The sequence below is a fragment of the Ctenopharyngodon idella genome, chromosome 13, assembly GCF_019924925.1.
Source record: "Ctenopharyngodon idella isolate HZGC_01 chromosome 13, HZGC01, whole genome shotgun sequence".
In the NCBI taxonomy this organism is placed as follows: Eukaryota; Metazoa; Chordata; class Actinopteri; order Cypriniformes; family Xenocyprididae; genus Ctenopharyngodon; species Ctenopharyngodon idella.
Window position 1 is genome coordinate 23,878,885 of NC_067232.1, and position 16,687 is coordinate 23,895,571.

The 16,687-nt window shown below is 36.3% G+C and overlaps 1 protein-coding gene across 10 annotated transcripts in view; it reads right to left on the bottom strand.

The window, feature by feature from the left end:
• slc4a11 (solute carrier family 4 member 11) overlaps positions 1 to 16,687 on the bottom strand; it is an 81,304-nt gene that overhangs the window by 55,632 nt on the left and 8,985 nt on the right. For all 10 annotated transcript variants that reach the window (XR_007933262.1, XM_051917404.1, XM_051917403.1 and 7 more), the window contains one exon: positions 693 to 743. Coding sequence is in view for 9 of the 10 variants with exons in the window: in XM_051917404.1 (XP_051773364.1) it covers positions 693 to 743 (51 nt within the window). In the remaining variant the exon portion in view is untranslated. The remainder of the gene's footprint in view (positions 1 to 692; positions 744 to 16,687) is intronic.

Genomic DNA, 16,687 nt, shown 5'->3' on the forward strand with positions numbered 1-16,687 from the left:
AGGATGTTAAAACATGTTCTCACAATTGTACACTGATTATTTATGGACAGGTTATGGAGTCAGTCACAGCATTTTTCGGCTACGAGTGAAACGCACATCGGCGGTCTGAAGTTAGCAGTTTCCCCGCCAAACGCGAGTCATCTCCGGCACGAGATCCAGCGCCGTTACAGTGGAAACAGGACAACAAAGACTGATCGATTACACTTGAATTACTTCTAAATGTTTCATTTTTACTTCTAATATTTGTTAAACAAGCTTAATTGTAGGCAGTATTAAAAATGCTATAAAATATGATCGAAAATAAAGGAATTATCATGCAAACCAGTGGCTGTGTGGAGTATTTAAAAAAGTTTAGAGGATTTAAGTTAATCCGTAAACATTAATTCATGTATGAAATAAAAAAAAAATAAGCTAGTATTATAGTAAAATGAATCAACCCATTATGCTGGGTTTAATAATAAAATTAACCAAACACGTGTTCTGTCCTATATTTATCCAGCCCCTGAGTTGAAAACAACCGAAACTGGGTTGGTTTTAACCCAGTGTTTTTTAGAGTGTATGCTTTATATATTGTAGGAAGAAGTTTCCTTCTGCCTATGTTTTACGCCCAACTCGACCTTCACACCTCTCCTCCCGGCCATGTGCTGAACAAACAAACACACACAAACCAACTCCTACAAACATTTACTCACCCATCTCTTGATAGAAGTATCCATTCTTAGCCATCCCTGAGGAGGGAGCCTCTGGAAAAGAAATTAAAACCACGATTAACAAAAGACTTAAAAAAATCTATGAGCGTGTGTGTTAAATAACACAATGTGAGAAAATGTTTCTGATTAAAGTATGAGAACAAAGAAGATAAAACAAGTTTTATCTACCACTGATTCTTCAGTACCAGGACAAAACAGGCTAAAAAAATAAAAGGTTATCTTTATCTTTATCTTCTGTTCAGGTGCAGTTTCTGGCTTCTCATTTCTCGCAAAATGTGTTTTCCCTCGCCATTCACTCTATAAATGTCAACGCTGACAGATACAAAATAATGTGTGAAATAGTTATTAGAAATATTGATCAATCTAGCATTCACTTTAACGAACTTATGAATTTAGACTAGGGGATGGTTTTAAACTGATCTTCAGATCCATCTAGTGAATTGTCACTACACTCAAATAAGGTTATTTTGAATATCTTACAAGTATTAAATTCAGAAGCAATTTTGTTTTTCTGGGTTTGTTTGCTATTACCATGGTCAGCTTAAACTTTTATTCCCAAACAATTTTGAGTTGACATATCATGGCTGTGGCCTGTGAAAATTTGAGCATAATTACTTACATTTATTTAAAACAAAAAAATTAAACTCACTATTAAACTTGCCTGTGTGACTTTTTGAACTCATAGACTCTGATTTTGCCAGATTTTAAAAAAGGTGTCATATTGGTCAGTGTTGACAAAACCTTTTAAAAGAGGAATATTTAAAAAAAAAAAAAAAAAAAAAAACGTAAAAAATCAATACAAATAATCAGCGTGCAAACATGAATATGACATACACTAGTCGTGCCCTCTAAGATGGTCACTAAACAGCCACATATCTGCAAAACACAAGTACACTGATACACACGAACTAGGGTTGCCAACTGTCCGGTATTAGCCAGGATGTCCATTATATCGGGCCTAATTGATTTGTCCCATACTTGACCTCCCTTGTCCTGTTTATTGGCGGCTAGGCTGATCTAACAGCCACTTACTTTCATGTATTTCGAGAGAAGTGGAGAAATTGACGTAAATCCGACAGATACGATTCTCTGAATTGCGTTCCGGCGCCCATCGCACGTTATAGATCAGCTAACATGATCATTAATAAGGTTTTTAAATGACAAAACACATTCGCTTACACATATTTGAGAATCGGAATATCAGGTAGTTGATGACATAGCTAACAAGTTTGTGAATATTGTGAATAAAAAAGGAAAAGCGGAATAAAAGTGATACATCTGTCATACAGCGCTATTGTGGCTGCAGTGTGTCACATGACAAACATGACACATTGCCATTCAAATAATAGGGTGAAACGTTCTAAAATAACGGTCGCCTTAAAAAAAACCCACACTCAGCTAGAATATTTTAAACGTGTTTGTCTTTCTTCAGAAAAAATATTAACAAAATCAAAAATTTGAGCTGGGAAAGTTCAGAATGATATAAATGTGTTTATGTCTGAGAACCTTTACATCTTTCATACATATACTTAACTGCAGATACTGAAATGACATACACTGTGTGGTACAGTACAAATATTTTAGTGTGTGCCTTATTCTGTTCCTTATTTTCCTATGAAGCACCACGATTGTCCCTTATTTTCCTTTCCTGAAGTTGGCAACCCTAACACAAACTCATGTATTTACACCAACATGCTCACACTTAGGCATAAACACATGCACATGGAGCCAGCACACATATTCTCACACCTGTGGCCTACATTCATTTGTTGCAGTTTAAGGGGATATTTATGAGGTGAAGTCAGCCGTGACTGAGGTTTTTCTTTCCCCACTTTCTGACTCCCTTAATTGTCAGGTACCTCTTTCCAGCAAAACACTCTCTCTAAAGAGAGTATGCATGTAGGGCTGGCATATACTACAGCACTCACATTTTAGAGCATGAAAATAATACACACACACAAAAACAACTTGCGCATATCTCGTCCTGTCGTACAAGGAATAGACTACATCAGACATACTGACAAGAGAGTTTGTCTCATATTTCCTTTCAGTGACAGCACAAAAACACAAGCTGCTATGGCGATATATTCTGCAGGATGTAAAAAAGCAGAAAGTGTCAGTGCAGGAAACAGACTGTCTGAATATAAAACTGAATATGAAACTCCTATCAGCTGGCCAGTCCAACATGAGAGGCCTCTACATGCTACTCGTACTCTACCTTAAATTTGCACTTATCTAAAATCAATTTCACAATTTCAAAACTTTCAACAAAGACATATCTAAGCTAAGATCCTGATGCTCATGTCACTACCCTTAATCATTTTATACAATGATTTCTTCAGGGTTGTTCTGACAGCTCTGGTATTGCACTCTAAAAAATGCTGGGTTAAAAACAACCCAAGTTGGGTTGAAAATGGACAAACCCAGCGATTGGGTTGTTTTAGCCCAGCGGTTGGGTTAAATGTTTGTGCTGGGCAGTTTTATTTAACCCAACTATTGTTTAAAAATTACAATACGGCTGGCTTAAAATGAATCCAAAATAGGTTGGAAACTAAAAATCAGACACAGAATTACTAGAGGCAACAATAATAATCAAAAGATGAACATTTATTAATAAGCAATTATTCATTAAACATTAATAAATGTTCATTTATTAAGCATATTAATAAATGTTAATTTCAAACATATTTTGGTTCCATTTTAAGCAAGCACTACAGTAATTTTTAAACAATAGTTGAGTTAAATAAAAACTACCCAACAGGTTGAGCAAACATTTAACCCAACCACTGGTTTAAAACAACCCAAACGCTGGGTTTGTCCGTTTTCAACCTATCCTGGGTTGTTTTTAATCCAGCATTTTTTAGTGTAGTAATTTGACGCCAACAAAAACAAGGTTGTGAGAGATAGAAGTGCAATCTGTTCAATATGTCGTACTGTCTCAAGGCAATGTTATCTCATTAGTATTGTGTGACAGCCCACACACACACACACATACATACAAATCAGTAAATGAGTGAAACATGTTAATGTTACACTGCAACATTATATAACCTTGCATTTAAAATGCCTTTCTTAGATTCATAGTTTCTTTCTTATTTACGAATTAAAAACATGTCACTGAAGTTGTACAAGGCTATGTTTTAGATGCTGTCAATATGTTGAAATTATACAAACGGCATTTCAACAGGTGCACACAAACAAGCCTTTTACATTAATTCAAGGCTGTAACCATACACTGGGGGGACAAGCAGAGTGCAGACAGCAGAGTGTAAAAGAGTGAAATTTGGCTATTTCTGATTATGTGATTCTATATAGGGTGTTATGACCTTATAGTGGTTATACACTACTTTAATTTTGCAGAATTTTACACGCATGAACAGGATTTGCTAGTAATGCCGGTAAATCAATTTAAAGGCAATTTCAGATAAATCAATTTAAAAGTCATTTGAATGACATCATAACTGCTTTTTTTGATGCTGATGTGTGAACTTGTATGTTTAGCAATACAAATATGTTCAAAAAACATTGTTTGAAAAGCAAATGTTGGAAATTTGTTGGAAATATAGTAAATTTAGCAATATAATTTGCAATTTAACAGGTTTTATGCGTGAAAGTGCACTCTTAAAAAATGCTGGGTTAAAAACAAGTTGGGTTAAATATAGACAAACCCAGCAATTGGGTTGTTTTGGCCCAGCGGTTGGGTTAAATGTTTGACCATCCTGCTGGGCAGTTTTATTTAACTCAACTATTGATTAAAAATTGCTGTATGGCTGGCTTAAAATGAACCCAAAATAGGTTGGAAATTAAAAATCAGACACATAATTACTAGAGGAAATAATCAAAATGTGAACATTTATTAATAACCAATTTATTATTTAATTATTAAACTTTTTAATACATGTTCCTTCATTAATAAATGTTAATTACCAACCTATTTTGGGTTAATTTTAAGTGAGCAATATAGTAATTGTTAATCAATAGTTGAGTTAAATAAAACTACCCAGCAGGATAGTCAAACATTTAACCCAACCGCTGGGTTTGTCCATATTTAACCCAACTTATTTTTAACCCAGCATTCTGAATTAGTGTCTATCAAATTGTAGAGTCTACAAAATAAATGTCACAACTTTTTAGTTTTTAGGAGATCCACTGAAAACACACTCTAAAAAAAGCTGGGATAAAAACAACCCAAGTTGGGTTAAATACAGACAAACCCAGAAATTTGGTTGTTTTGACCCAGCAATTAGGTTAAATGTTTGCCCAATGTGCTGGGTAGTTATTTATTTAAGTCAACTATTGATTAAAAATTATTATATGGCTGGCTTAAAATGAGCCCAAAATTGGTGAGAAATCAGACAATAATTACTAGAGGCAACAGAAATAATCAAAAGGTGAACATTTATTAATAAGCAATTTAATAGATGTTTATTATTTAATTATTATTTATTAAATGTATTAATAAACGTTAATTACCAACCTATTTTGGGTTAATTTTAACAATATAATAATTTTAAACAAAAGTCGAGTCAAATAAAACTACCCAGTAGGTTGGGTCAAACATTTAACCCAACCGTTGGGTCAAAAACAACCCAATTGCTGGCTTTGTCCATATGTAAAAAATCTTTTTACAAACATATGTTTGAATTTTCATCAGTTGATCAACAATCAAAACCCAGGTACAAACCTATCCTTCAGAGTCTCATAGCTGTTTACGTCAAATAAAATTTAGCGTCTACTCTGACTGAGATCTATGATCACAGTAAAAGCCCCAAGGTCACCGTATAAGGTCACCCTCCCGCAGGAGAATGACTATTCTCAGGCAGAAAGCATTGCATTCCACCTCATACACTGCTATTACATGATGCTTACAGCCCACCCAGGTCTAATCAACGACATGCACTAGCATTTGCATAAATGACTTGAGCCAGCAAACCCATAATTCTTTAAATGTCCTCCCGTCGTAACATAATTTAGGAAGCAAAGAGTAAGCTGGTGAGGCAGAGGGAAAACAACTCTCTCCCTCCCCTGCCATTCAAAGTCAGTGACGACACAGCAGCCGATTGGTATTCTGTGCGTGTTCCCGTCAGAACTGTCCCTAGAGACAAAACACCTTCAGCCCAGCCATGCCTACAGGCCCTCCGGAGGGGACGCAGTCACTGTGCTATTTACCCCCACTCTGACCTTTCAGTGGGTACTTCGTCTCTGCTGCCTCCAGCTATGGGTACTGTGTGACCGACCTTTACCAACCCCTGGCTCAACGTCTGATCTGAAGATATTTCTCTAATGCCACGTTACTGCATGCTTATTTTCACTGCAGATGCCTCTCACGGACCGCCTGTCAATATGCAAAGGAAGTGAGCAGGACTGATAGAGGAAGTGGCGCTGCGGCGCTTTCAGCCTTAAATCACTCAGGGCCAGGGACGGGTATGACTTTAAGCATCACACTTCCTCTTTAGGGGTTACTGTAGGCATGTTATGCTGGCCCGAACCAGAGCAGACAAGAGATGTCCTGAAAAAGTTTTTTTGCCCCCAATCCGATTCGAGTCATTGAATTTAGAGTATCTGCCGATACCGAGTCCCAATCCGATACTTGTATTTTCCTAGTGCTAGGTGCACACTTCAAGTATATTGAAGTTACTATAATCAATCCATTGTGTACATGGATGTACAGAGAGTTTCTCAGGGGCAAAGGCTCAAATGTAAAACAGGGGCATCTGTAATCGCATATATATATATATATATATATATATATATACAGTCAAACCAAAAATTATTCAGACATTTTTGATATTTTGATATATTTTTACTAGTGGGTGCAGGACACTATAGTTCATTTATGTAAGTGAGGATAGCAAAATAAAGTAACCTGACATATTATACCCAAAAATTCTTCATACAGTGGACTACCAGTAAAATTGATACAAATTTGGGACCAAAAATTATTCAGACACTTTGACCTGACCATGTTTTGCTTAAGTGTTATCTGACATAATTAAGATTATTTTTTTCTGACACAGTTTAACTTTGAGATTTTGTTAAACTATAGTGAATAAACTGTATTAATTAATGAAATGTTCAAGGTGTCTGAATAAATTTTGGTTTGACTATATATATATATATATATATATATATACAGTATATTAATCACGATTAATTACAGAAAAATGCTCAATTAATTCGTAAATTTTTTAATCGATTGATAGCACTATATAAATTAATATATATATAAATTAACTAATCACACATTTTCTGTAATTAATTTTCTGTAATAATACAGAAAATTACCAAACACAGCCTTTACTGCATAAATTACAAATTAAATATGGATTAATCCTTATTAAAGCTATAAAAGTTCATTCAAGAGCAGTGAGTGATTTTCTCTTTGTCCTCACAAATCTTTACGGTCATTTAAGACTTTATTTAACTGATTTAAGACTGTGCCACAAACCGGACATTTTGACATACTTTTGTGTGTTTTCGTCCGTTCAAGTGCGAAAGAGAACTCAATGTGGCCGCGCACTGTCTAAAGCGGCTTTCTGTGCACATGAGACCTCTGCGTGTCTGTCACACAGACAGGAGATTCATAGACAGCGCGCCAGGACAGATTTAGGTTCTATTTAAGATTAGAAAGCATGACGCTCGCAGTGTCAAAATGACAGTCTATCAGTGAAATAAGAAGCAAGACGCAAACTATAGCAACACGTTATGGCAACAACATCTGAGATAGTTTGACTGCAAATGAAAATAAACAGTAAATAAATTACTTTCGAGTGATTCGTTACAAAGTGCGCAACAAATATGCTAAACATGGAATGCGCAATGTTGAACATGCGTGTGACCAATGAGGTCTGTTCTAGCGCGTCACTTGCGCATGATTTTTTTTTTTTCCCAAACCAGTTCAGCGGAAATCCTGCCCTAGCGCCGATTCTAAAGATTAGACTGATCCTTAAACCTACCCGTCACTGTAACCTCAGCCAATGAAATTGGTTGCAGGGCGGGATTTTCACTGAACTTGTTTGAGGAAAAAATCATGCGTTGTACTTGCACATTTGAGCTTCTTCTTTTCCTTTTAATGCTGGTTGGCAAACCCACTTGAAGGCGCTTACCGCCACCTATTGCCCAACATCTGCATGACAGGTGATGTAAAGTAAAGGATCGGGTTTAGGATAGCTAATACCGATCAGTTAAAAAATGCTTAATTGGCCCTGATAAAGATCCGCAAGATCGCCTTGGGACATCCCTAGAGCAGACAAATCCAATCAAACAAGCCAAGGTTTACATTCAAATCCTCAGCCGGGCATGATACGCAAAACACAAACAGATCAGTCAAGACATGTCGATATTAATTCTCCATTATGGTTTTATTCTTTCATGTTTAAAATGCAAGGCTCCCTCATTATTCAGTCCTGCTTTTCCTTCACAGTCTCTTTCTTAATCACGTTCTGCAAAACAGAGGAAAGAAAAAATAAGCATTTTTTCCTTAAGAGACTTGATCAAAGCCAAAGTGTAGAAAGAATGAGAGATAAGGAGGGACAAAGAGACTAAACAAAAGCTTTTTTTGGAACAAATCTTGATAAAATAAAAATCCTGCTAATCATATTAATGCAAGGAAACATGGACAAATGATAACTCAAATCTGGAGTGAACAGAAAATACCTGGTGCAGGCTCAGTAGCGAACAAACTCCTAATATCTGATCATCATTACTAACAGAGGAAGTGCTGTCTTGGCAAACAGGAAGCAAGAGCTGGCAGAACAGGTCTTTATTATGTGTGTGCGTGTGTGTGCATGTGTGAATATTTGAATGTCAGAGTGTAGTTTTACTCTCAAACACACGGATCATCATTGTTTGCATGTGCATTTAATAACATGACTAGATTCAGCTCAACTAGAGATAAGCTGATGTGTGAGTCACAGACTAAGGCTTAGAAACCAGCGAGTCCTTTCCCTTTACACACACAAACACACACAGGCAATTTCAGGCTCTCTGCGCCAGCGAGCAGTGAGAGGGGTGTCTCTTTAAAGCTTGGTGGTCTGGTAGTTAAGAAATAGTCATGTATGTGGTTAGTGTGCAACAAAACCACAAACAGCCTGTGCATCTCTTCGGTTTCATACTCAAGATAAAGAGCATAAAACATCAAATATGCATCAGTATCACTCTCTCTGTCTCCTTTTCCTTCTCTCCTCGCTTTCATTTTTGTATTATTTTCAGACAAGACCAGACACGCTAGAAAAATACAGTCAGGATGGACGAACTCTCTCTGGCGAATAATGCAAATTTGTAGATAAAAGTGCACAAAGATGAGACGACAGTGCAAGAGTGAGCGTGTTGTGTGCGGATTAGGTGGCTGTGTAGTTTGTCTGGTGTGAAAGTGGGAGTGTATAGTAAAGCTGTCCTCTCTCTTTCTTTCTTTCACACACACACAGTTAAATGAGCTCATCACAGAGGTGCTAGGTCACACAAGACAGCCGCTCGATCTCACTGCTCTCTCAAGACAGCAACCTTAATATGATATTCTTCTTTGAAATTGAACCACATAATAAGTGCATCGGAAGTTATGCAGCCGTGACGCATCTAGATCTTCAGAACAGATAACAGCAGTTTATGCAAAACAAAATCAACGTTTACATTCACAATTCAAATTTACATTTTGTATTTTCTTAAAGGGGTAGTTCACCAAATATAAAAATAACTCACCCTCATGTCATATCAAACCAGTATGACTTTCTTTCTTCCATGGAATTAAAAATAAACAGGCACAGAGGCTGTCAAGCAGCAAAAGTTATGTAAGTACCATAAAAAGTAGTCCTCGGTTCTCACGTCTCATCATGGAGAACAAACGTGTCAGGACTCATCTTGATACACCATCTTTGGATATATCATTGTGCACAGTGTTGAAGGGTTAGTTCACCCAAAAATGAAAATTCTGTCAATAATTACTCACCCTTGTGCCATTCCAAACCCGTAAAACCTTCGTTCATCTTTGAAACACAAATTAAGATATTTTTGATGAAATCCGAGAGCTTTCTGACTCCTCCATAGACAGCAATTTAACCACCACTTTCAAGATCCAGAAAGGTGCTAAAGACATCGTTAAAATAGTCCATGTGACTACAGTGGTTCAACCTTAATTTTATGAAGCGACAAGAATACTTTTAGTGCGCAAAAACAAAACAAAAATAACGACTTTATTTAACAATAACCTCTCCTCTGTGTCATTCTCTTATGCTGTTTTCGTTCAGCGCTTCCAGGTTCTACATCAGAATGCCGACTCACTATTGGCTGACGCTGTTCATGTGAGCAGCACGACGCATGCGTTACTACTGTTTTGTTTTTGCGCACAAAAAGTATTCTCGTCGCTTCATAAAATTAAGGTTGAACCACTGCAGTCACGTTGACTATTTTAAGGATGTCTTTAGTAATAACTCCTTACATTTATATAGCGCTTTTCTGGGCACTCAAAGCGCTTTACATATTGATGGGGGAATCTCCTCAACCGCCACCAATGATAATTAATGACAGAATTTTCATTTTTGGGTGAACTAACCCTTTAACTGTAATTGTTAATTGGGTCACACTTTACAGTATATTAGGTGTCTTTTACTACTGTACACTTATGTCAAAAAATGTACAGTAACACTTTATTTTACAGTGTCCTCATACGTTACATGTACTTACTACAGTAATAACAGTAAATTGTGCAAAGTTACAAGCAACTAACCCTAAACCAAACCCCAAATCTATAGTAAGTACATACTGTTATTTAATATTACTTACTTGTGTAATTATACTGTAACAAGGACACCTTAAAATAAAGTGTAATCCAATATACTTGTATTCATCTTGTATTGCAAACCACTTTTGCTGTTATTGAGGTAGCGTACGGTTATGGTTAGGGACAGGGCTAGTGGTTAGTGGTATGGTTTAAGGGTGGGTTAAGGGTGGGGTCAACAGTCTAACAGGTATTTTTAAAAACATAATTACATTGTAAAAACATGTATATAACACAATAAGTGAATTGTATCAAATTATTAATTTATATGTTACAGTGCATAGTAGCTAAAGACACTTAAAATAAAGCGGGCCCGTTAATTTTTAGAGTTTTTTTAGGAATAATTTTTGTATCTTGATGAAAATATTCTTTAAATGTAGTTAATATTTTGTCATGTCTCGTTCATTCATTTTACTCTAAATAGGATCTAATTGTAGTCACAAATAACAGCAAATAACATTTTAGTTGATGAGAAAGTGCAAACCCTAGTGAAAATTTTTTTACTAAAATGTATTTGAAATACATTTACTTTGTGCTAAGTATACTTCAAATACAGTTACATACTGTATTTATGTGCTAAATAAAAATACCCTGCAATTATACTTTTGTTATACTAAACTGGTATACTTAAAGTCTGCTAAATTGGAACAACTAATTTTGTACTTAATGCACATTAATTGTGTGGAAGTAGTGCTGAGGTCCAACTAAAGATATACTGAAGTATATTTGTTTGTGCTAAAGTGGAACTATTGCAAGTATACTTTAGGTACACTTTAAATATCTTGCATTTTGTAATATATTGTAATAAATCATATACAGTTGCAAGAAAAAGTATGTGAACCACTTGTGAAAATGTGAATAATTTTAACAAAATAAGTGAGATCATACAAAATGCATGTTATTTTTTAATTAGTAGTCTCCTGAGTAAGATATTTTACATAAAAGATGTTTACATATAATCAACAAGACAAAAAAATAGCTGAATTTATTAAAATGACCCAGTTAAAAGTTTGTGAACCATTGATTCTTAATACTGTGTGTGGACCCCTGGATGATCTACGACTGTTTTTTTGTTTTGTGATGGTTGTTCATGAGTCCCTTGTTTGTCCTGATCAGTTAAACTGAGCTCTGTTCTTCAGAAAAATCCTCCAGGTCCTGCAAATTCTTCAGTTTTCAACGATTTTTTGCATATTTGAACCCTTTACAGCAGTGACTGTATGATTTTGAGATTCATCTTTTCACACTGAGGACAACTGAGGGACTCAAACACAACTATTAAAAAAGGTTCAAACATTCACTGATGCTCCAGAAGGAAACACGATGCATTAAGAGTCGGGGGGTGAAAACTTTTGAACAGGATGAAGATGTACAAATTTTTCTTATTTCGTTTAAATATCTTTTTTTTTTTCATTTAGTACTGCCCTTCGGAAGCAACAGAAGATACTTACATGTTTCCCAGAAGACAAATTAAGTACATTTTACCTTGATCTTCAAATTCAAAACGTTTTCACCCCCCGGCTCTTAATGCATCGTGTTTTCTTCTGGAGCATCAGTGAATGTTTGAACCTTTTTTAATAGTTGTGTTTGAGTCCCTCAACTGTCCTCAGTGTGAAAAGACGGATCTCAAAATCATTCAGTCACTGCTGGAAAGGGTTCAAATATGCAAAAAATCCTCGAAAACTGAAGAATCTGCAGGACCTGGAGGATTTTTCTGAAGAACAGAGCTCAGTTTAACTGATCAGAGCAAACAAGAGACTCATGAACAACCATCACAAAACAAAAAAAACAGTCGTAGATCATCCAGGTAACCACACACAGTGTTAAGAATCAATGGTTCACAAACTTTTGAATGGGGTTATTTTAATAAATTCAGCTATTTTTTTGTCTTATGGATTATATGTAAACATCTTTTATGTAAAATATCTTACTCGGGACAGTACTGAATGAAAAATAACATGCATTTTGTATGATCTCTCTTATTTTGTTAAAATTTTTCACATTTTCACAAATTCTGCAAGTGGTTCACATACTTTTTCTTGCAACTGTATACTACTACTAAGAAAATCTTTTTTTTCCTTTTTTAATTTTCTCAGCTCAACAGCCTCTATACCCATACTACATTGTCAATGTATGAGAAGAATATTCTTCAAAACATCTTTCATATTCCACAGAAGCAAGAAAATGAAGGGGTTTGGAACGACAAGAAGGTGAATAAATGATTACGGAATTATTTTTGGGAGAACTTTCCCTTTAACTTTTCATCAAGAGAGGAATTAATTTGTCACGGAAATCTCACAGCGCATCTCGGCAGGTTTGCGTAATGTCGAAAAATAAATCTAGTAAATTGAGTTTGTGAGGCTGTTACATCCAGCCATATGGCACCATGCTCTGGCAGACCAAAAACATTAATCCCTGCCCTGACAAATGGACAATGTGCATTAAAAAAATTGTAGGTAAGAAACAGGGCACATAGCCTGCAATATAAAAGCACATCAAACATGTGAATGCACCTTTTACATAAGCTATTTACAGCTGTAATATCACAAGAGAATGTACAAATACAGAAAACGTGCTTTGGGTTTAGAGATGCTGTTTGGGAATTTATTCACTTTTATTTCACAGACCTTAGGTTTTTGAGATCTTTTGTACAGGTTGTACCTGTACGAGTAGGGCCATGCTTCAACATGGATATGACTGTGGTTATGTGGGAGGTACAGTAAGGTATGAGAGGAAGAAAGCCATCTCTTGCAGGTTGTGATGGTATTTTGCTTGTCTAACACTGTGTAGTGATGGTCCTTTATCATAGGTACACACAAAGACAGAAAGAGAGACATTTGAGACAGATTAAAGGTGCTCTCTGACACTTTTTAATGTCACTTACAGCCCTGATCTACGAGAGAGTGAGCAGGAAAGAGAGAGACTTAATATGCCTGCAGGCTTTTTGGCACTCGAGTCTCCGGCTGCTTAGAGAGGGAATTCCTTCTGAAGACCAATAATGACACACATACATACACACATGCCGGTTCTTTTGAGAATAAGGGAAGAGTGTGATGAGGCGAGGAGAAGGAGAGAGACACAGAGTTGTGTCTGTGTGTATGAGGCTGCTCGACAGAAAATTCCTTGAGAGAAAAAAGCCAAACAGTTGACGATGCATTCTCTCCACAAATAAACCGTGGAAAGAGGCAAAGAAATATTAATAAGCATGCTGTTGTGGGAGTATTAGAGGAAAAAACTCAATGTTATAATTATTAAATGAGGAAAATTACTGGTTCTGCATGCAAATAAGCATGTTGTGATCTTCAACATATAAATACACATTAAAAAGATTTTAGAAAGGCCAAGCTGAATTAGTGTCTTCAAGCAAGTGTGACGCACATCAATTCTCCTCTGCTGGGAGACGCATTTGACTTTAAATACTGGTCCAGTCCGGAGTTTATTCTGGTCAAGAACTGCCTACGTACATGGGAAAAAGTCTCACCAACATGAAATTGATCAATTATGTTTTGTTCTTACATGACTTTTAGGAGCACGTTTATCAGAAATATTTGTGTTTTATATTATTGTGTTTTACCTGAAACACAATAATGGACTCTTTTCACAGACTGTGTTGACGTGTTTCCACAGTTATTACCAATTGTAAATATAATTTTAAAAAAAGTAATGTACATTTATAACAGTATACTTTGTGCTTTATTACCATGGCAATAAATTACAGAAAACTGGTTAATGCTGCTGAGTGAGTGTCTCTAATAAATCGGCTCAGGGAGTGACGGCAAATTTGACATCTTTCTCTCTTCTGATCAATGTAATATGGAAGCTTGTTTCCGCCATGAAATAAAAAATAAAAAAGGTAACTGTGACTTTTTTTCTCAGAATTGTGAGATATAAGCTATATAAGCTTTATAAGGGTTATAAAGTCAGAATTGTGTGATATGTCAGAATTGCAAGGTATAAAGTCAGAATTGTGAGATATAAAGTCAGAATTGTGAGATATAAAGTCAGAATTGCGAGTTATAAAGTCAGAATTGCGTGATATAAAGTCAGAATTGCATGATATAAAGTCAGAATTGCGTGATATAAAGTCAGAATTGCATGATATAAAGTCAGAATTGCGTGATATAAAGTCAGAATTGCGAGTTATAAAGTCAGAATTGCATGATATAAAGTCAGAATTGCATGATATAAAGACAGAATTGCGAGTTCTAAATTCAGAATTGCGTGATATAAAGTCAGAATTGCATGATATAAAGTCAGAATTGCGAGATATAAAGTCAGAATTGTGAGATATAAAGTCAGAATTGCGTGATATAAAGTCAGAATTGCGTGATATAAAGTCAGAAAAAAAGACTGACTTTTTTTCCTCAGAATTGTGAGTTTATATCTTGCAATTCTGACTTTATAACTCGTAATTGTGAGTTTAAATGTCGCAATTCTGAGGAAAATAAAGCCAGAATTGCAAGATAAAATGTTAAAAAAACAATTACCTTTTTTAGTTTTTTATTTAGTGGCAGAAACAAGCTTCCATAACGTAATCAATCTCTCGATATTTTAAAGTCATAGAAACGCTATTGTGGATTTTTTCTCTTGCTATTTTGGCAAATGGGAAAGCAGAAATTATATAGGTAGTTTCCATTCACCACTAGAAGTTTACATAACTTCCGCTTCTGATAAGCCTGGAATGTAAAAAAAAAAAAAAAAAGTCCATAAACCAGCAAAAAACTGAAATAATTCAAAAAAAGATGCAGCAGCTGTGAACAGCAATGATCAAGAATGTGTGTTCACATTTTGCCCATTCAAGTGCAGATTTCACATATATAATTGAGCAAAAAAGCTAAACATATAGAATATGCTTATTCAAAAATGGCAACCTGGAAAATAAATCCTTCCTCAACCTTGTACCTTGAAAGCACTTTTTTACCCCCACATAAGACTCCTGGAAGATGTGTAGTACCGTCCAATCAGATCAGTACTGGCAATTTTGGCCAGCTCTTGCTTTTTGTGAGTGCAATATGCATCAGTGAACAGACCGTGGGCGGTCCATCTGAGGATCGTCTGATTGTCATGAAGAAGATACCATTTTGATAATAGATATTAAATCCCTGACACAGAGTAAGGTGTAACTCAGTTCTTCACATGTTTGTTTGAAATAACCTTTCATGGCAATTTGCAGGGAAATTCGAAAGCTGCAGCCATTTGAGTCAGTGCTTTTAGATGAATTTTAGACGGCAGGGATGTTTCTGCAGCACGCGGCTTGGCTGATGCGTCCATCTCACCTCATTCTCTCGGTGTGATAGGAGCAATCACCAGATGACCCTGATAGTGATCTATGCATACTCTACACATCACATGGTGTTATATAGACATAGTATGTGAGCCAGCGTCTCCCTCTCTGCCTTTCTTCATCTCACTCTCTATAAGCCGTAGGAGAAAATACGCAGAGCGGCGTGTGTGCAAAAGCAAACCAAACCAAACAGGAAAACCAGCATCTAGTTAACATCAAGATGATGGCATCAGATCTCACTCTCTTTAGCCCATGTATTCCTGTACAACATCCTCTTGAGCATAGTAAAGAGAAACAGAGACGGCGATAGAGAGAGAAAGGTGGACGTCAAGACCCAGTGACCGCAGCGCTAACATGCTTCAATATGACAGCCGTCTTTAATCACACAGCACCAAGGGAACGCGCAGCTTAAATGTGTTTGCATGGACACTATTGTCCTGTACATCAAGGGAATACAGATTTTCCTTTCCTTCATATCTCGGCTGCTCTGGTTTCGTGAGCACTCTGCTGGGGGATTCCTGCTAATTGCTTGCACATTCCCTTCTTCCTCTATTAAAGCCAGGCCACCATTCCCCTTTACAATCTACAGTACCGCCGCCACAAGAGAAGAAGACCGAACCGGAGACAAAACACAAGTGAGAGAGGACAGAAAAAGGATACAGCTGTATCATAAGTGTCCTTATGAGGAATGCGAATTCTGAACTAAAACAGAAAGACTGTTTGACATTTGAAGGCCATGATGGTATCTAGTTTATGCCAAAGACGGTTTGTCATACAGCCTGACATGTGTGTGTGTTCTAGTGCATCAGAAAGGTGGATGAGCATCTGTGTGTTTGTCTGCCATATGCATGTTGTAGCTTATCACAAAAGTGGCATGTGTGTGAGGTTTCTCCCCTGGCGCACGGGCAGCTTCGCAATCAAAGG